The following is a 21,058-nucleotide window of genomic DNA, read 5'->3' as shown; positions in this document are numbered from 1 at the left end:
GCATGCAACAACAGCACCGGCTTCGAACATATTGTGTCTTCGTTTTCTTCTTTGCCTTGTTCGATAATTGCCCCAATCTGGATCGGCAAGTGTCTATATATATATATATATATATATATATATATATATATATATATATATATATATATATATATACAGTCTTGCTCCTCGATCAAATCAAACGAACAAGAAAGAGAGGAAAAGATAAAGGGAGTAAAAAGCTCAATTAGTAGAGAACCTCTTTTGATCTTTACTCTGAATTAGACAATGGAGACCATATGTTTTTGTTCCTTCTTTTACTTGCGTGCTCTTTTGTGTGTTTTGATTGCCACGAACCAGTAGAAGAATCTCGTGCAGTCTAGCGAGTTTGAATAGACCAAAGACCAGAACAGTACATCATCCCCACCAAAAGAATCCATGGAAAAGGACTAGCACAAGATGCGAACAGTGCCTTTCACTTTATTTAATTATTTATTTATATATTTTCACCAACTAAATACGTACCTTTAATTGGTGGATTCACTTTTTTAGTTGTGGCAGCTCATGCCGCCTTTGCCCCAATGACATAATTAGAATGGCTAGCAAAAATAAGTTCGAAAAAATAAGAGCCCATGATGAATAATATTGATTGATTGATTGATTGATAGAGATTCGTACATGTCCTCTCCATGCATGGCTGCTAGAACAGATATGCTTGGTTTTGGAATTATGTTCTATGTTCCATATGCTTAATTTCTTCTTCACTAGCTAGCAAATCTTGATTAATTATATCCCTGTCTTCTTTCTCACACTTTAATTACAAAAAAAAACTAAAAAAACTGTAAAACACTAAATCATAGTTTTTGTAAAGGCTGCCTAACCTATCTTTTCCCCAGCTGGATTCTTTCGAGCATAGTTTGTGCGACAAGCTTCCTTTGCTTACTTCCCATGAACAAGTTAAAAAAAAAAAAAAGACTTCAAGCTGGGATTCTCAAGTAAATTCTTCACGACGAGGAGCATTTTGTAGTCCCATTTATAAAGAATACATACAAGACAGCAGACATCTTGTCTCATCGTTTTGCATGCAGAAGCTTCTCAATCTACGATAGTACCTAAGCTCGTCCGGGTGGTCGTCTGGAGTTCCCAGCTCTCCTGGAAAAAAAAAGTTACAAAAGGCAAAGCTGAAGTTACTAATAGTGCATGGTCAGGATCGACATGCATGGCTGATTACATCAAGAATTTCCGAAGCAATATTGCTTACTTTGAAGACAATATCAGAAGAATTTCTAACTCTGTAATAAATATTTAATGTTATAAAACGATGCCTGAGTAGATTAGATTAATTGGCTAGCATATCTGAAGTACTTCCCATGGATGCTTTTCAGCTGGTAGCCATTAATTGGCTGCGATTCCAATCCGTTGGTGCATGTAATTGGACTACGTTTAGTGAAAGAGGAAGCATAAAAAGAGTAAACAAAAGATACCATGAAAAGGTTTAAAGGCCTCGTCGATGTGGAGAACAAAATAAAACATCACTTAGCTTTGAATAAACAAGTTTCTGGGTGACGAATGGAATAAAGTGAAGAGACAAACTCCATTTGCTTTTAATTTGTAATCCTTGCTAATGACTAGAGATGAATGTAACAGTTTTTTTTTTTAGTGAGCATATCTATGGATATATATATATATCTTATCAATACTAATAAAAGTATAAATAAATAAATGATTTGTACTCTATCTTTACAAACCTAACTTAATTCTCTCCTATTTTAGAAAATATATATATAGCCTCGATAAATAATTAACAATCTTTTTGTTAAATAATACCTTTGTTTGGACCCAATTAAATATAAAATTTAAATAATATCTCGATTAATTAACCAAATGATTTTTCAGAAATAATTAATAAGTTATGATTTACTAATATATACCAAAACATATATAGTACTTGCTAGCTAGCTAGCTAGCTAGATTTGAAAGTTGAAAAATAAATGAATAAACACAGGAAATTAAGTAAAACAGAGAGTATCCATGCACACACAAAAGGGCTATATATAATTAATTAATTAAAAACGTAATTTCAGCAAAACAGCTGCTATATATTATGGTGCACCTGTTATGAATGGGATCTGGCCCGTTAGGAACCTTTCTCTTGTTCATCACGAAGTTGAGATCCAACTCCGGATTGTAAACGAGCTTCTCTCTTCCTATCAGCTCCTCATGACGACGTCTGAGATCATCTTGAGCAATACTATCCAGAACGGTTTGCGTCCTTTCTGTCATCTTGGTCGCTCCACTTTCCAAGGCCCCAACCAGCAAAAGCAAGACAAGCATCACCGTTGCCACTGCCGCCAGCAACACCTTGAAAGACAAAGAGCAGCTACCACCACCACCCATATATATATATATATGTAAATAATATATATATCTTCTCTTAATTTATCCCTATATATATATTTTTCTTTCTTCAAGATGCCTATATATATAGTACAGATGAAGAACAAATCACACGAAGATTACTCTTGCATGATTGCTAATTTGATTCATATGGCCAGGCCTGGAAGAGAAGGAGGAGCTGCGTGAGAAGCAGGAGAGTGGGGCAAGGCAGGAATTCTTCTATCTATTTAGTATTTTATTATTTTTCACTCACTTCGAGGATGAATAGGGTGGGTTTGGTGTTCTTTATAGGTTTGAGCGATTCTGTTGCCCTTCCTTTCTCGAACCTTGAGAGAGAGAGAGATGCTAGCTAGCTAGGCTGGTTTCGAACATTACAAGGAGGGAAAGTATGCCTTCACTTTATAGCTTATACTGATACTGATGATAAGGTACCACTACTCTTTAATTTCCTTTTGCTTTTCGCGTTGATTTTTATTTTTATTTTTATTTTTATTTACATACATACATACAAATTTCTTGACATGATTTACGGGTGAGCGATTACTCGGTCCCTTGCTTTGCCCTGACGTGTATTTTCATGCAGCGCTAGCTAATTAATTGGTCCCTTCATTTGCTACCATCCCTTGCGTACGATCGGGAGAAAGGAGAGACCATGAGGACGAAGCCTGTGTGCCATGAGATCGAATTTAGATGCCATTGGTCTTAGACAAAGGACATGTGCTGCATAGTGACAGAAATCGTCCTTCATTACGTAAGGGATCGAGTAATAGCATCATGTTTGAGAGCGCGAGTATTTTTTTAAAATTTAAATTTCTTTTTATTTTTTAAAGATTATTTTGATATTAAAAATAATTTTTTAAAAATAAAAAAATAATTTTAATATATTTTTAAATAAAAACACTTTAAAATACAATTACTACCACATTCTCGAATATCTTATTATATAAAATATTATAGGGTAATAACAGTGTAAATTATTGTATAAATATTTTATAAAATTTCATGAATTAAAAATATTTTTTTAATAAATCAATTGAGTTTAAAAATTGACATTGATTAATTACCATGCAAAGTATTTTATGAAAAAATAAATAAACAAATTCAAAATATATTTTTTTATAAAATATTTTACACAAGATAAAGGGTGTGTTTGGGATTGTAATAGCTGTTCAAAGTACTATCTATAAAATATTTTATAAAATTTCATGAATTAAAAATAATTTTTCAATACATCAATTGAGTTAAAAATTGATATTGACTAATTATCATGCAAATTATTTTATGAAAAAATAAATAAAACAAATTCAAAAATATTTTTTATAAAATATTTTACACAAGATATTTGGGTGTGTTTGAGATTGTAGTAGCGGTTGCGGTTCAAAGTATTTTTTACTTAAAAATGCATCAAAATAATTTTTTATATCAGCACATTAAAATGATTTAAAAACATAAAAAAAAAATTAACAACTTTTTATTTAAAATCTAAAAAAATACATTTTGCACTGCATTTCCAAACAAACTAAAAAACTATTAAAAAATTATATTTCCCAAATGAATCTCAAAAGTATTAATCAATAGGAATATCTCTATCTCTCTCTAAATCTTTCCCATATCGAGGTTTGTGTGAAGGAAATTAATTTAAAATACTCAACATAATACAAAATAACTTTTTTATTAAGAAAAGAGAAAAATAATCTTAATTTCTAATTAATATGGCTAAATAGAATGATATATCATTCTTTCTTATATTAATTTGAAGTGATGAACCTAGCAGTTCATCTGATAATTATTTTTTATTATATTCCCAAGTGTATTTTGTTGTGTAGTTAAAAGGAGGGCAAAATTAACCAATTTCTGCACCGCACCTAATTACATATTCTGCAAGTATACATAATTATTAATTAAATTATTTGACCGCAGAAGAGAAACTGAGGCTTTACCAGTAGAATTGAAAATCACATACATGGAATAAGCTTTCTAGAATTTATCAATTTAAAAATAATAAATTTTTATGTTATTGAAAATTTATCTAATTATTAATTTTAAAAAATTAATTAAAATATACATAAGTTGGTCTAGATATAAACGATTATATATATATAAAAAGCTGACAGAACATCACTATTAAAAAAAATCACATACATGCAATTTTAATGATGGAGGTAACTTAACTGGTTAGATCATGATTTTACTCTTTAGAAGTTATCAGTTCGAGTATTATAAATTTCAGGGCTACTGAATACTTATATAATCATTAATTTTAGAATCTTAAGAAATTAATCGAGATATATATAAACTGTCCGGATACAATATTTAAAAAAAATGACATACATGCAATAATAATATATCTACAGTGACCACATCTCTTTATCTACTTTACAACTCAGCCGGGCATGGTCCACGTAAATATGCCCTAGTCACTTGAACCACTCTTAGTTGGAAGTGCTAAATTTAAACCCTTTATTTAGAAGAATTATGAAAATATATCATCTTAAAGAATTTGCTAACTTGATTAATTCATATATTAATTAATATTTCGTTTTTGAACCCAAAACAAGAAAGTAATTATATATATGAATATCGATGGGAGATGGATGAAGCCATAGGCGGAGGGGAGGGTGTGGGAATATATATATTGCAAGCTCAGTCGATAAGGGAAGGGTAAAGCATATAGCACATTTTGTCTTATCCATACCATTTGAATCTCACAGTAGAAACAAAAAAGTTGTGTGTTTCGAAGAATCCAATGCTTCACTGATCAAAGCATAATATATATAGCTAGCCGGCCAGCTTCTTCTTCAAGGTAATATATATTGGGTGACCGATCTGTGATCTGCTTAATAATTCGCCGTTTTCCTTTCGAATTAAGGAGAATTACATTTGCATTCCATTTTCATTATACGTACAGATTAAGTTGTACATGTTCTGTACGTATTGAGAGAGTATTTTGCATAATTAATTTAAAGTGGTTTGCTGCATTAATTTTTAATGATTCCATGTGTAGAAGTTCTCTCCAGTTCTTTGAAAATGTTAGTATATGTGTTAAAGTTACAATTTTGTAATTTAGCAAAACAAAATCAGTTAAAATAAAATTAATTCATAGATGCAACCTATAATCTAATTACTTCTAACAATATTTGGGAATGCAGTGTAAACTATATTTTTTTAAATTTTGAATTTTTTTTAATTTTTTATGTGTTTTCAGATTGTTTTGATGTGCTGATATCAAAAATAATTTTTTAAAAATAAAAAATATATATTATTTTTATACATTTTTAAACGAAAAATACTTTGAACTATTATTATTACCACAATCTCAAACAGACACTTCATACAACAACGAAAACAACATGCATGTCGATAAATTATTCAATATTTTGAAAAGTTTGTATTTTCCTATCTCATATAAAGATCCAATCTATAAATAGTTTTTGTACAAGAGGCCACTTATTTACGTGTATTGATGTAACATGAAGAAGTATCGGTACATTTAATTTTTTAATGCGTTATTAGTAATTAATTATTAACAAAAGCTAAAAAAAAAAATAGTATTTTTACTTTACATCACCTCACATCACGTGATATTATTCATTGTAATTTTATTTTTGTTTATCCCCTAATATTTTTATCATTTAATATTTAGTTTATCGGATATTAAACTTTATAATTTATTAATGTTTATTTTTTATATGGTTATCTTAATCCCATGACTTGTATTGCAAATTTAACATGTTAACTCGAGTTTTTGTTATTTTTTTAATTAATATTTTTTTTTCAATTTCATTCTTCAATATTAAATTGATTAAAAATTATATACTTTTATATGGTTTGTTTCACTTTGCTTTTGCTTTTTAAGTAGTTATTTCAATTTCATGACATGGATTAATATATATAGTTTTTACGGATTAACCAAGGTAGGCTTGGTTTGTTTTATTGTCTTTTTTTTTAGATTGATTTTTTTTTTCAATTTCATCATTCAACAATGAGTGTATTGAGAATTGAGCTTCATAATTTATTTTGATTTTTTTTTTGTAGGATTATCTTGGTCTCATAACCTGGGTTACAGGTTTGACATGCTAATCTGGGTTGACTCAGGTTATGTTTTTGTTATTTTTTTTTAATTTCATCTTTCAACATTAGATTGATTAGGAATTGAGCTTTAAAATTTATTTTAATTTGTTTTATATTGGGTTATCTGATTTAATATGTTGTCATTTTAATATATTTAAAAATATATATTATCTTGAATTTTTTTAATCAAATTTTATTTTTATAGGTTATTCAAATTGCTTTTAAATCTGTTAAATTAACAAGTCACAAGTAATCAATTTCTATATGATTTAAGGTTTTTTTTACTAGAAAAATTATTAGCAAGACTTGTGTATTTATTTACAAGATGTCAATCCCACGCATGTCAAGGATCTATTATCTTCTAAAGAGCAATCGGTGTTCCCTGATAGATGTTGCTATTTCGACCTCCTTTAGCTTGTTCGTGGTGTTGCTTTCAAGGAGTCTATAAGTTTATATTGAGAGGTAAAATACCATTTTTAAATAGAGTTTTTTTTCAAACATTTAGTAACAAACGATCAAAAGAAAAGGATTACTACTAGTCTTATGTAACAATCTTACAAAATGTACTTTTCAAAAATATCAACCATTGGACCCATGAGATGTGTTAATGAAATCCACTTATTTAATGGATAAAATTCCCATATTACTCAATTTGGAGTGATAATATACCAATGGGAAAAACCTTAAAGCAACATGAAAACCATTTTGCTCGCAACATATTACTCCATGATCAATTTAAATCTCAAATCTTTTTTTTTTATCAATTTTATCTTGAATATAATTTTAAATTTTTTTTATCTAAACTCCGGTATTTAAAAATTTACTAGACCTCGACTAATTCAATTGAGCTAGTTCATCAATCTACTAAAAGATAAAGCTCTTTCAGCGATAATATACTTTATTTACTTCAACCCAAACAAGACTTTATCTAAAAAAAACAAAGACCGGTAGTCATCCCTCTATCTATCATAGTTAAAAGATTTCATCCAACTTACACAGAATTATTCTTTAAATACTTCCATCCAAAACACCAAAATGAGAGCATGTTTGGCTTTAACGGTAACCGTTATATTGTTCTGTGAGTGAGATTATTTACCTATTTGATAATCCACTGCTATGTTTTTTTCAATTATAATTACCATTGAAGACATAATTGAAATTGATATTTTAAAAAAAATAAGTATTATTAAAAAATACTTAGTAAAAAATAAATAGAACTACTAAATAACTTAGTTAAAATCCATACAAGTTGGGAACTCATATAATTTGAATAAAGTAAAATGGTCCTAAATAATGCTCATTTTAGTTAAATTTATCCCAATTAACTGTACACTCGTTGCGACCCGAAAAACCTCTAAAGTTCCTCAAGCAGACATATTTTAAGGTAGAACTTTAAAATGATATGATGAGAACATAACACGGCTCTAAACAGACATGACAGATCTAAATTTACAGATTACTAAGATTGACCCCTAAAATGGAACCTAAAAAAACAATTTGTACAATAATAATAAAAAAATCTGTTCGTTTAGTTCCTTTTGGGCATCTTTCGTTTCGACTTCATGCTGGCTCTCCGAGCAACATCCCATGGCTTTTGCGGGGCCTGTATACCTTGCTGCGCCGCGAAAAATGACTCATACCCAGGTGATTCAAAAGCAAAGCCAGTGTGTCTTGATATCTCTCGTGGTAATTGAGCTATGGCATAGCTCATTTCTTCCTGTGGTGTAAGCTGGCTCCCAACATCCAGTAATCCTGCACTGGTGTTGTCTTCAAGCTCGTGCCTGTGAATTTCCTGAACAATCTGATAATCGTAGGGGAAGAACCATCTTTGAATCCTGTGTCCAAACAAACCAACAAACAGTTGAAACAACAGGAAAATGTCCATAAAAGAAGAACTATCTGAAAATGCAATTGGTTCGTAAAAAATACATGAAACTCTTCGAGCTACTCCTGAATCTTACCCTTGATAAATGAAGTCGCCAAAGAGTGCAACAATAGGAACAAGAAAAACCGTGAGGTAGAAATAGAATGTACTCATCAACACGTATATGACGAAAAAAACATTCTCCTACAGTGAATGGAAGGAGGAGCAAGTTAGCATGTACATAATTCCATTATCCTAGAGGAGACAGACAAGAGAATTGAAGAGAAGCAATGAAAAGGACTAACCCGTAAAACAGAATATACAAAAATGAACATGAACCATGCCAAAATGCTCCCTCCAACACTAATATAATGCCACCTTGTAATTGAATTACATATCATAAGGATACGCAGGTTGACAGTGATTACAACACAAGTGAAGGCCATCGTGCTGATATCCCATTGTCCCAACATCCTGCCTGATGAATTTTTACCACTGGCACTGGAGGCGATCACAAAGTGATAAAAGACAAGCGACTGATACACAGAAAAGCAAGCCCATGTGACCACAACTCTCCACTTGAAAAAGACATTTCTTATTCCCTCCCTGTACAGTTCAGGGTACTTCTTCGAAAGGGATGCACTGACATCCTGGCAAAACAAATCGAGTTCCAGATATAAATAAGAAATGAAGCGTGTAACAAAAAGTTAAGCATCGCACACTGTCCTAAATTTGAATTACCTAAGGAAAATCACAAGTCCAAGCTAGCTACGTGCATTATTCAGTCAGCACTGAATTTCAAAATGATGTATTTTGGTTACTAAAGTTCGATTATAAAAACATTCAGCTAAAAACAATTAAAAAAAATAAACATTTTCGGTTCTGTTTGGACAATTAAAACCAAATAAGGAGATAAACCAACCAACTGATATTTAACCTACATAAAATAAGATTTTTTAATTTGAACCTTCACTAAAACCAGAAGCCAGAATGCCAAAAAATCAAACAAACTGAACAAACCAGTAGTTATTCTCAATTTGAATAGGTATTTTTACTTCAGTTTATTTTGTTTCTAAATATTGAGAATGCCACTAAGTGATTGATTTCACAAACTTAATCCAAAATAACCACATTCAGTTGCATGGCTGATGCGAGAAATTCTTGCCGAATGAGTTTTGAAAGGAAGAAGCACCTTATCAAAAAGCCCAACAATGATCACCGGCAGGGCTGTGAATATGACATTATATAATGACTGGAACCAATCATCGTAGAATCTTTGACCAGAAAAACCAGTTTGAAAGGTGAACCAAAATTGAGTCAGAGTGAATGTAAGGTTCTTGTAAAAAAAGTATGTGATGACCTGCAATAAAGAAACATCAGGAATGTTATCGCCCAGTTAGTTTTCATAAAATCTAAAAATTGGTAGAATCACAGACCTTGCATATTCTAAGATAAGACCATCGTCCATGCACAAGAAGTAAATCTGTAAGAAAGCGAAACTGAGCAATTGCAAAATCACTGGCCATCACTGCTTGCATCCCTTCCATCCCACTTATTCCAATACCAATATGCGCAGCTTGAATCATGCTTACATCATTGGCTCCATCCCCTATACTGAGCGTTATTTTCCGAGCACCTTTCTTTACCAAACTAGTTACCTGCAAAATAAATTCAAAGTTGTTGGAACCAAATGCCAGGAAATGATTCATATTTCATATTCATAATTACATATCATGTATTAAGGAACAATTACTAGATGCAGCGTTAAAAAGCTTGGTTTCACAAACTCAAGATTGCACGTTCAAGTCTTGTAAGCAACCACTTCAAGCAATAATGCCTGAGGTAGGACTTTTTCCATCTCTTTCACTAGCACAATACTCTTTTACTATGGAGAAAGCAAATTCAATTTTAGTGCAACTTTTCAGAAGCTTCTGTCACTCAAGATAGAGCTCTTCCAGACATTCTTGGTAAACTTAGCAAAAGTTGTTCCAGGAATAGCATCTAGTCCGCAGCTGAATCATCTTGTGTCTTACAGCATTTTACCACCAGTTAGAATGCCAAAAGTAAGGTGTTGACCATAGTTCTAATGTTTTAAGAGTCAATCACATCCATTTTGCATTTGTAAGGACACTATAGGCTTTGCAACTTTATTCCTGAGGATAAAAATAATATAATACTTTCTTTTCATACAACATTCTAGGACTTCATTATGGTGTAAGGCATAGCATGAACAGCAAAATAAAAAAGAGAACAGGGCCCAACACAAGCGTCAAATAGATAAATCTTCCACGGGAAAAATCACCTGTGCTTTCTGTAAAGGAGAAACCCGACAGCAAACAACTGAAGTACAATTCAAGCTCAAATTCAGTAACATTACTCGTAAAGTTGGGTCCAATGCATACATCAAACACTTCCCATCTATAACAAGTGTTAGTTTTGGTCCAGGTGCAGAGTGTAAATAGTGCTGTGCTTCCTCAAGGTACTTCTTCAGTTCTTTTTTCACTTCTTCCTTGATAAAACGTGCACTTTCCACTTGGTCACCCTGGAAAAAGAATTCAGTTAACATAATTGATGAGTTGTTTACAATGAAATATGGTATGCATCTGACAACAAGGTGGCTAAGAAATGCTACTTACCCTGTTTTCAACTTCTCTAATCGCATCAGTTTCTGAACTGATGATGAACTGTTTCATCTCATTGTTAATCAAGTTGCACGCTTCAGGAATGATATAGCCACAGAGAATTCAGAAAACTGAGGGTGGAAAATAAGGAAAAGCCACACATCTCAAAGACAAAAATAGAGAAAATTTGGTCCAACAGAATAATCACATACCATAAGCTATATTTATTGCTGTTTCCATCTTGTCCCCAGTCAGCATCCAAACCTTAATCCCAGCTCTAGAAAGAGTCTCAATACAAGCTGGTACTCCTTCTTGAAGCTTGTCTTCTATAGCTGTGCTTCCAATCAAAATAAGATCCTTTTCTATAAGTTCTGCAACCTAAGCAAGTTTACAAGCTATATGAGAGGGTGAATTAAAATGCATCCAAATAAAATGTGACATCAAGTTTAACCATCTGATGACTATGGGGAAAAAGGACTTGTTCACTGTAAAAGAATTGACTTGTTCAGGATTCTACCATTAAAAAGTATTTGGCAAGAGTTTGTATGACATAATCTAAGCTCATTGCATTTCTATGCTGCAATAGTTGGAAACCTAACAAATAACAATTTTCAAACATTCATCACACAATAACAAACTGCACTAGCATCTGGCATCCCAACATACCCTGTAATTTACTGAATCACATATAATAAAACAAAAATTAGTAAAAATTTCTAAATATACTACATCAAAGGCTTTCACATGAAAGATAAGACATGTAGCTTTTGATGGCCCCCCAGAAAAAAGCTATGGCAATGAAGGTACTTCTTTCAAAGCAAAATCTATATAATAAGTATTTGATGCATAGCTTATAATGTGAAAGATGATAAAACTAATGATCATTCATCAGTTTTCACCATCATTTATAAAACACAACCCCACCCATCAACACCAAACAAAAATGTCCAGACGGTATATATACCTCATCTAACTTCGTCTCACGATCTCTGAGAGAAGATTTAGCTTGTATAAACTTCTCATTCCAGCTTTCATATGTTTCAGGACTCAAGTCTCTATAGGCAAGGCAAAGGGTACGCAACCCAGCAGACCCAAACTGTTCCAAATGAGCCCTGGTTACTTTCTTTAGATCATCATTTCCACCAGCCAATCTTTCATAAATTACAGTATCAGCACCCTGTAAAAAGCAGGTTTCAGGCCTGGTGTCATTTTCCAACTCAAATTCCAATTGTATATCCATCTCATATAACAAATCTTCAGAAAATATTACCTTGCAATATAATACAAGTCTACCATTCGGATATCGACAAACAACGGACTGGCGCTTTCTTGTGCTATATTAACAACAATTATTACAATTGATGTTAGGGTTATCAAACACGAGCTCCTAAATGGAATATTGGTTGGTAGGAAGGATGTGCATTTACCTGTTGAACTCAAGAACATTCAGAATTTCATAAGCCACATCTTGAATTTTACCCATCTTCTCCACATGAGATTCGCGAACGTATATCATAGTAGGTGTGCGCCTGAGGAAAAACCAACTATTAGCCTCAACAATTATTCACAGGTTTCATAAGCAAGCATCTACTAGTGCAGCAATCACAAACCTGTAGAAGAAAAAACCAAAGTTCTTTGCAGCAGTAACTAAAGCAGCCTCATCAGGAGATGCAGCCTGATATGTAATTTTCTCTGGGGACTCATCTCCTTCAGGAAGCACAGTGTGACAAATAGCAAGACATCTGAAAAATTCCTAAAAAAAAAATGAAGATATATGACTTGAAACACCATGAATTATGGATCACATACATAAAAGTAGAATAAAAGAAAGCAAAAGCCAGTGAATCATACTTCAATCCAAGCAAGAGGGGAAAAAATTGTAACTCTCCTTTTCAAGATCATGACAATTTCCCGGCCACATTCATATGTGGATAAAAGTAGAAGTACAATTATGTCAAACTAGTCTTAGCAATCATATACTACCATCAACAATGGTTTCATATAATACAGAGTAAACAATCATATATAGAGAGCATCCAAGGTACTGTCATATCCATGCAATAACAAACAAAAACTCTTATCAGAAATACAAAAAAAAAGAGAGAGAGAGAGAAAGATCAATTTGATAAGTGACAATAACCTAAACCAAGATCACTCTTTTCAACAAATCATTCCAACTAAAATACACAGAAAAAGGCTCTATGTTTCTAAGAAATATGCTCGCATAAAGCAACAAATTGCATCATAATCCTGCTGAATAAAGAGCTACCTTGCATGAATCAGAGTTGGGTTCATTCCTCCAAGCTCCTCGCATAAGCCTGTGATCGTCAAAATTAAACCCCTTCTCCTGAATTGCAGGGGTAGATTTCCGCAGCTGTAAGAAATTCAAAAATATTCAGATTTCCTGATTTCCACACATGGAGAATAGAGAAAAGACTGATAGGAAGAAAAACATCTTTTTTTCTCAAATATAACAAATTGTGGCTTTTTTTTAAATTAAAAAGCAATACATACTTCTTGAACTTTTATGCCATTCCGCTGAGCTCCTCCCTGCTCTATTTCAGTGACACCAGATCCATAAACCTCTCCTCCAATTGAACACTTAAAGAACTCCATCAAATTTCTTGTTAAAGTGCCGGTTTTATCAGAAAAGATATATTCAACCTGACAAGAGCATCCATTCAAAAAACTTCACAAAGCATGAAGTGGAAAATAACAAATTATATTGTTCACAATGGCAGTCCTCCAAAATACAATTTGCATACAAAATTTTCATATTGATGACTATACTGACAATAAATAAGCTAGCTGGACGCATACACTATCAGTTTACCTGTCCAAGTTCCTCATTTAAATTGGAAGTCCTGGCCAATGCAGGGGTGTTAGTTTCAGCATGGTACATATGTAGGTCCTTATTGATAAATTGAGTGGACTGAATAAATTTAATCATCTGAAAATGAATTTAAAATCATTATAAAAAATGGCACATTCAGCAAGAATGTATGTCCATTATACTATAGCAGATGAAAATGATTATATCCAAGATACCTACCTCAATAGAAACATATAAAGATATGGGAATTATTGTCGAGTATAGAGTGATTAGGGTAAAGAAAGTTAGAGCTGCAACCTAGTGATCCAACAAAGAGAGTAAAACCATGAGAAAAGTGTGAAGAAAAAGCCAAAACAAAAACATAACTGAAGCAAGCATATAATACCACAAATCGGTTGCTAGGGTTAAACTCTGCAGCCACGCCTTTATCAAGACCTAGATAGTAATACTTCCGGTTTATGAAAATGCCACTGCAGATTTTCATGAAGCAGAAAACATTACCTATTGCCCAATTTAAAAGGGAGAGAAATAGCAATTTAAGAAAAAATCTTAAAGGCTAGTAAATACCATACCTCCCAATGGCTCCGATGAGGCACATCATGAACAGAGTACCAAAAAGAGCGAGTATAAGTTTATCAAGTTTCCTCTCCAATGTACTCCTCTTGGAAGGAACATTCATGGAATTCATCATGACCTGTTATTGAATCAAGTCATCATAAAGCATTATGAGTAAAGTGTGAGTAAAGGACACAAAATGGAAGATACCAACAAGTGAGTTTATATGACAAGATTTTGTAGCATTATAACATAAAGCATTCGCATACTTTGATAACAAAAGTTGTTTCTATTCTTCTAAAGAAAAACTATTCCTAAAAGAAAAGAGTAACTCATCCAGAGGCAAAATAGGGCCTTTCCAGACTTCCAATCCTTAAATCTTGGACAGGTCTATCTTTGTTGTAAAGCCTTTTACCCATCTTCAGCCTCCGGTTTTCTTCATTTCCCTTTGGTCAACGTTGTCTGAAACCCTAGGTTCCATCCAAGAATAAAGCATTCATCTAGAAGGTGGTTCTTCAAAAATGTCAATACTGACAAGTTACAAATAAAAGACCCTGTAGGCTGTAAGGCGTTGTTGCCAAACATTAGCATCATGTTTAAAATTAGCAGGGACTCGCATATCCACCTTCATTTTTCATTGCATTGCCTTCTTGTGGTTGGTGGTAAGCATTGATAAAGAGTTATTACTCCAACCAAGAGGTTTTGGGAGAGGGAATAAACAGCAAAGCGTTATATACGCCACTTTTACAATATTCAATGTGTCAGTGTACAGTCTCTTATTGAGAATTCTCAAGTATAATTCTCTATTCAAATGTAAGCTTTATTTTATATATGTTTTCTTAGCATTCAACAGGAAAGGTACTGTTCTGGTTTAATATCTGTAGCTTTTCTTTTGTAGGATATTTTCCCTTTCCCTTCGAGTTGTCTGGTCATTAATAGAATTTACTTTATCAAATGAATCTGCTGCACTCCACATTTGTAGAAGAAAAATAACAAATTAAGTCAGGACCTACAGTCAACATAGAATTACTTTTCTGAAACCTACTGGGGCTATCTCAATTACCAAAAACAAGGGAATCCGTCATGCATTTGTTAAAGAAGTTGAGATGCAATGTGGGTAAGCAAGGATTAACAAGAACTGCACAGCAATTTGTAATACAGACCTTTGTTTCATGACCTGTAAAAACAACAGCACCAACAATGTACTCTGTGTTCCTAAGACTACATCCCTGGAAACAAAAAATACATGGTTAACAAGCAAATCCTAGATTAGTTACTTCACCAAAGAGTTACAGGAAGTCACTGATCAAAGAGATTTAAGAAAATGGATATTTTCCATTTGTTTTCTTTTAAATTGAGAATCATGCAGCAGTTAAGAGAAGCGTACAATAATTATAATCTGTCTAATTTTGTGATAGAAAAAGAAGAGGAACATAAATATTAGGATAATGTTTAAGGAAGAAGGATTCGAACATACTCTTAAAAGAATTTGGTTTGGTGAGAGAGGCAATGTTTGCTTTTGGAACATGAGATTTCCCGTGAAAGTGTATAGTGAGTTGTTTGGTTGCTCACACTGCACCTCACCTGCAGCAACAAAAGGAAGACTTGTAAGGTCATTCACGCAATCATGCTCAAAAGGTGGAATTTAAACCACACGGGAAAGAAAAGACAAGGAATATTGCTTAAATGAGAACAATACATAATATGTATTTGCGATATAAATTAGTATATGGAAACAAGTAAAATTATGCAACACCAATCACTATAAGTAATCAAAATAAAGACAAGATACTGAAAACCAACCACTTCTCATTAAGTCAAGATTGATGTACAGCCAAAGGCAATGTGTGAGATATTGGGCTAGCAATTTCAGACACAGCACATATGAATATTGTGCATAGAGCACTAGAATGTGACAATAAGGAGGACAAGGAGAAAACTAAGTTTGAAAAAAAAAATCTACCAAAAATATGATAATTGAGGAGCTTAAACTGACAGTCCATGGACATTGAAGGACACCCTATCTAGTCACTAACTTTCATTCTCTCCAGAAGACAATCACTGCCTTGAAAAACAGAAGAGGGAATCAGAAATCGACATGTTCCTTCCATCACATATTAGCTAATTGTGAGTTATATGGTCTGTGCAATGACTTCTTGACATTATTAACGAAAGTTTCCTAAGCACATAATTCTAAACCTTAAGCATGTAAAAACACCCAGATGCATATATTTGTGGCCTGCAAACCCAAAATAACCTTTAAATTCAGCAGCTTTCTCAGGAGTCAAGTAATCCCATGTCCTTTCTAGTGCCTTTCTGATCTTCAAATTTGTTTCCCCGTCCAAATTTGCAGTCTGAAAACATAAGGCAAATTAAAGAAAATAAATGAAAATATAAATATTACCAGCTGATCAGTTCACACTTTCAAGTTTCAAGGCAATATCGATGAAATAAGGAGACCAGCAGAAACAACAACAATTATTATAGTAACTATACAGAGTATGGTAAAAGAAAACCTCAACGTAGCAGACACCGTCTGCATTTGTACTTGCTAGGAAAAGCAGATCCGCAGGAAAGAATCCATCCTGCTTAACCTGTAATCAATGCAAAATAAAGCTATAAAAGAACAGATAATGAGAGGAGAAGCTTTCAGAGAAATTTTTATGGATAGTGATTATAATGACGACAGTTATTTTCCATATAATATGTATAAGGTAGTTGAGTCAATCTTGAATACCAAATCCTAATAAATATTCAACATAAATCAAGTCATCTTTAAAAATAGAAGAGAATTGTGCTTCCATAAAATGCATTTCCACACGTCTCTTACAGTTCGCACAATCAGCACAACAGCAACATGGTGACAGACAATATTTATAACAGTCAGAACTAGCCAATAATTTCACTATTGTCAGGGAACAAAATGGTTAAGGATCCAAAATCTGTATAGCCTTATCTAGTCACCTTTGACCTGTAGCTGCATTACGTCACTTAAACCAACCACTACCACCAAAAGAACAATAGCAGCAGCAAATAAACAAAGAGAATTTAAGGGGGGAAAAAGCCAGCAATAATAACGTATCCATAAAACACTCTCCAGCAGTATGGGTTTTGCCTAAGATGGTCCCATTTAGCATATTTATTTCCCACAAAAGTAGCAACTTCTTAATGCTCAAACAGCAGTACTTTTCATTAGGTTCCCAAATTCCACCTTCCAATAAAACTTAAATCCCAAAACATGATAAGCCTACCAAGCAGAAGCTAACAAATAATTTAACAAGATGTGCTAAGCAAAAGCACAAGGAAAGTTTCGTTTTAAATACACTCCTCTAATAGTTACAATAACGAATAGCAGGTAAAATGAAAATGATGAAAGCTGATGTTATAAGGCGACATAGCAACATTACAAAATAAGTTACAGAAGTCAAGGCAGGGCCAATAATAAGGAGGTTATGACAAGCATCCCTAAAGAAACTCTGAAAATACCATAAAGAGAATGACATCAACTACCAGAATGTTCTTCAAAACTTAATCTAGTCCTAAAGCACATCAACATCCAATGGAAAATATAAAATTGCAGCACACAGAAGCCTTTAAGCTCCAGGGACCTGTACCCTTACACAGAGGGGTTGTTATGGGCTCAAGGACCAAACTGCACCCATTTGAAGGGATAATGGCATTAAATACAAAGAATTCATCTTTACAGTGAAATAACAACAAAAGTAAGCACACTCACCCGGATAATGTCTCCAACCTGCAACTTCTTCCAGGGAACAGCCACCCACTTCTCATCTTGCAACACGTCTATAAGGGTATTGTTAATTACCATATCATTCTGAAAACGCTTCTGTTGAACATAATTAAGAAACAAAAGAATAGGAAGTGAGCATTTCTCCCAACACTGACGTTAACAGTGAAGAAGACACTAATGTAATTCACTCTTTAACACATCATTCTGAAAGAGGAATCGAAAGACAAAGCATGAAAACCACAAGAACCATGAATAACACTCACCCAGTCCTCAAATGCCTCCTTAATGAGGGAGACAAGCAGCACCAGGGTCAGAGGGACAACATTTGTCACTGGATTAACAGGACTGAACCATCAAAAAAACTACTTAAGTACAATGTGTATGCATATTAGATACTAGAAAATGTAAAAGCAAGGATTAAGAAAAATCTTGAGGATAGTTATCAAAAAGCGCTACAACCTCAGCAGTATACAATAGCACACGCAGAATCTTAACAAAGAACAAACAGCTTTCAATGACATTAAAAACAACACTCAAAAAAAGCTGAAATGATAACTAAGGACAGAGGATCAAAACTTGTGCAAAGAAAAATGAAAAAAGTCCCACATCTGAATTGAAGTAAGCTAACTGCTTCAGAAGCTTGGTTATGCAGGAGCTTTTATAGTTATTTATAATTTTCGTGATTTTTTTTTATTTTAATTGTTTGTAACCGTGCATCTAGCACGTGACTTTAAAATATTGGATGGCTAGGATTATAAAGTTTTTTTTAGGAGTTTAATCTAGGGATAGAATTAAAAAATTTAATAGCGAACCTAGTATAAACAATCTGTAAATCATATTTAAAGCTATTATTCATCAATAAACTTGAGAAACTAGGGGTTTTATTAAACCCTGAATTGAATTTGCAGTTCCAGCTTCTTTCCTACTTGTTTCTAGCCCTAATTCTGCTGATCTATTGCTCTTTTTCTCCCTAAACTATGCCACTTGGAGCATATCAAGCAAAAGCCATAAATTTACAACTCCCATGAAGTAATAACACACTACAAGTTTAAAAGTAAAAATCTGCCAAGTCATACAACAACAAGGAGTAAGAAACAATTCAGAAAACGCTAAGAGAAAATCCTTTCTTTGTATCTCTATAGACATGCATTTATGTGCGTAATCCTGAACGAACTACAAGTTAAAATTTGGTTAAAGATATTCGCCTAGGGCATTTTCAGGAAAGACTTTGCGCAAGCTACTAGCAATGCAGGTCTATCTAGAACAAGTTTGAATTATGATACATACCTGATTGGTGTCGTTGATAAGATCGAGATCATGAGAAAATAACAATTCGCCACCCGCCTGAACTGCCAGTGTTAAAAAAAACACAGAATTTTCAAGAATCAAGATAACCAAAAGGATCAAACGAATCAACCTAATGACTCTTACACTTGAGACTAACAAAATTACATTATATATTCTAAACCCTACAATTATTAAACTTGAAACTGAGAAATGCATTAAGCCATGGAAATTATTATTACCTGTTCAAACAATCCTTTGGGGAAAAAAGTAAAGAAGTTGTACTTGGTGGTTGATATTGAATTTCCCTGGATATTATATCATATATTAAAAATGATAATTAAGTTAAACATGACATAATATAGATATTTTGATGAATAAACAAAGAAAAAGCCAAACAGACCTTGAATCTGACAGGGAGATTGGCGTCGCGATCATTGCAGTAAATAGTGCGGTGACCAGGGGCTTGAGGCTGGACTCGGCCGAGTGTTACATTCCGAGAAGGCATCCTTAGACCAGAGCTGGAATCGCGAGTCGGTCTCGATCTGGAACCCCTAACCCTTTCCCATCCACCGCTCATCTTCTTTCACCGGTCCAAATTTTTTTCTTCAATTTTTTTCTCAACAAGAAAATGTGGAATCCAGAGGTTCCGTTCGGTTCATAGAGAAGCTTCCCTTTCCCTCCCCCTCCCCCTCTCTCTCTATTGTACGTACGGTCGATGAAACAGAGAGGGAAATGAAAAGAAAATCCCTTCCCCTCTCTCTACTCCTCCTTCGATTCTTTTTCCTATTTATTTTGGCAGTTATTACATAACACCGCATTTTCTCGGTTTTTATTTATTGATTGATTGATTGATTGATTAGTAATTAGTAATGACTATTTAGTATTGATATTTGAAACTATTTATAATTTAGTCCTTCGTGTTTGAAAATCTATAAGCTAGTCTCTCCACTCTAGTTAACCATAATTGGTGGGATTGGCATTATGAAAATGATATATTCAGTGCTTATACTTATTGGAATTTTCTAATCAAGTGTTTCTATTTTTATTTTTTATCTAAATGTCTGAACTCTTTTTTTCTAACCAAGTGCCTTAACAGAATATAGGGGAGACACTTGATTAGGAAAAAAGAAGAAGTTAAGACACTTAAATTGAAACAATAAAGTAGAGGGACTTGATTAGAAAAGTTTAATAAGTATAGATACTGAATATATCATTTTCTCGATCGGCATTGGATGAAGTGATGGTTTCCGGATAAAGACACGCGCATGTTGGATCGCTTTGCCACCTTTTTCTTCAAAAAAATTAGGATAGGAAGTTTCCAAGAAGCCCGGAGGAAGAGGACTTGTGTTGGACGGCGCCGTTTTATGACATCTCGTTGAATTTCAGTTTGTCAGTTGTGTGATGAGTCTGCTGACCGTGAGACATGTCCCTGTAATCAGTTGTGAAGAGATAGGGGTTGGTTGAGCTAGTTTTACTTATATCAGAGCTTTTGAACAGGTGGCCCACGTTTATATTGTTAAGGATGCGTTTGCCTGTGTTATAAAGTATGTGTTCGGAATGTGTTTTTCAAAATAAATTTTTATTTAAAAATATATTAAATATTTTTTTTTTAATATTAGCATATTTAAGAGTTTTAAAAAAAAAACTGGAAACTTTGATTAAATCATTGACCCACGGACCGAACCTTTAATCAATGTGAC

The 21,058-nt window shown here is 33.2% G+C and overlaps 2 protein-coding genes and 1 long non-coding RNA gene across 4 annotated transcripts; 1 reads left to right on the top strand and 2 right to left on the bottom strand.

The window, feature by feature from the left end:
- Positions 1 to 612: 612 nt before the first annotated feature.
- Positions 613 to 2,667, bottom strand: LOC7473233 (CLAVATA3/ESR (CLE)-related protein 25). Its single transcript, XM_002311747.4, has 2 exons — positions 2,093 to 2,667; positions 613 to 1,131 (listed from the first exon to the last, which is right to left on the bottom strand). Exons 1-2 carry the CDS (start codon positions 2,374 to 2,376, stop codon positions 1,092 to 1,094), a joined length of 324 nt encoding a protein of 107 aa, XP_002311783.1. The 5' UTR covers positions 2,377 to 2,667; the 3' UTR covers positions 613 to 1,091.
- Positions 2,666 to 3,843, top strand: LOC127905620 (uncharacterized). The gene is made up of 2 exons (XR_008059809.1): positions 2,666 to 2,804; positions 2,960 to 3,843. It is a non-coding gene; the product is annotated as an uncharacterized LOC127905620 (long non-coding RNA).
- A 3,869-nt stretch (positions 3,844 to 7,712) lies between these two features.
- Positions 7,713 to 20,156, bottom strand: LOC7473232 (phospholipid-transporting ATPase 3). 2 transcript variants are annotated; one of them, XM_024607705.2, is made up of 27 exons: positions 19,759 to 20,156; positions 19,598 to 19,663; positions 19,359 to 19,420; positions 18,335 to 18,416; positions 18,057 to 18,167; positions 16,837 to 16,914; positions 16,578 to 16,674; positions 15,798 to 15,904; positions 15,484 to 15,549; positions 14,338 to 14,459; positions 14,151 to 14,235; positions 13,985 to 14,062; positions 13,766 to 13,882; positions 13,447 to 13,596; positions 13,202 to 13,306; positions 12,543 to 12,685; positions 12,360 to 12,461; positions 12,203 to 12,266; positions 11,897 to 12,109; positions 11,145 to 11,310; positions 10,948 to 11,027; positions 10,614 to 10,853; positions 9,748 to 9,969; positions 9,504 to 9,671; positions 8,617 to 8,961; positions 8,409 to 8,515; positions 7,713 to 8,282 (listed from the first exon to the last, which is right to left on the bottom strand). In XM_024607705.2, exons 1-27 carry the CDS (start codon positions 19,933 to 19,935, stop codon positions 7,976 to 7,978), a joined length of 3,660 nt encoding a protein of 1,219 aa, XP_024463473.2. In that variant the 5' UTR covers positions 19,936 to 20,156; the 3' UTR covers positions 7,713 to 7,975. The 2 variants fall into 2 exon arrangements, with proteins under 2 accessions (XP_024463473.2, XP_024463475.2); XM_024607707.2 differs by having other exon boundaries at positions 19,359 to 19,415; positions 19,759 to 19,934.
- Between the last annotated feature and the right edge of the window lie 902 nt (positions 20,157 to 21,058).

The sequence above is a fragment of the Populus trichocarpa genome, chromosome 8, assembly GCF_000002775.5.
Source record: "Populus trichocarpa isolate Nisqually-1 chromosome 8, P.trichocarpa_v4.1, whole genome shotgun sequence".
In the NCBI taxonomy this organism is placed as follows: Eukaryota; Viridiplantae; Streptophyta; class Magnoliopsida; order Malpighiales; family Salicaceae; genus Populus; species Populus trichocarpa.
The sequence above is the reverse complement of the archived record's forward strand: the minus strand, read 5'-3'. Positions and strand labels throughout refer to the sequence as shown.

Excerpts from the sequence above, each read along its gene's own strand:
- LOC7473232 (XM_024607705.2), bottom strand. The coding sequence starts at position 19,935 with ATGAGCGGTGGATGGGAAAGGGTTAGGGGTTCCAGATCGAGACCGACT. Across the intron at positions 14,460-15,483 it reads TTACAGGTCATGAAACAAAG|GTCATGATGAATTCCATGAA; the intron begins GTCTGTATTACA and ends ATTCAATAACAG. Across the intron at positions 11,311-11,896 it reads GTGAGACGAAGTTAGATGAG|GTTGCAGAACTTATAGAAAA; the intron begins GTATATATACCG and ends AAACTTGCTTAG.
- LOC7473233 (XM_002311747.4), bottom strand. The coding sequence starts at position 2,376 with ATGGGTGGTGGTGGTAGCTGCTCTTTGTCTTTCAAGGTGTTGCTGGCG. Across the intron at positions 1,132-2,092 it reads CCAGATCCCATTCATAACAG|GAGAGCTGGGAACTCCAGAC; the intron begins GTGCACCATAAT and ends TTTTTTTTCCAG.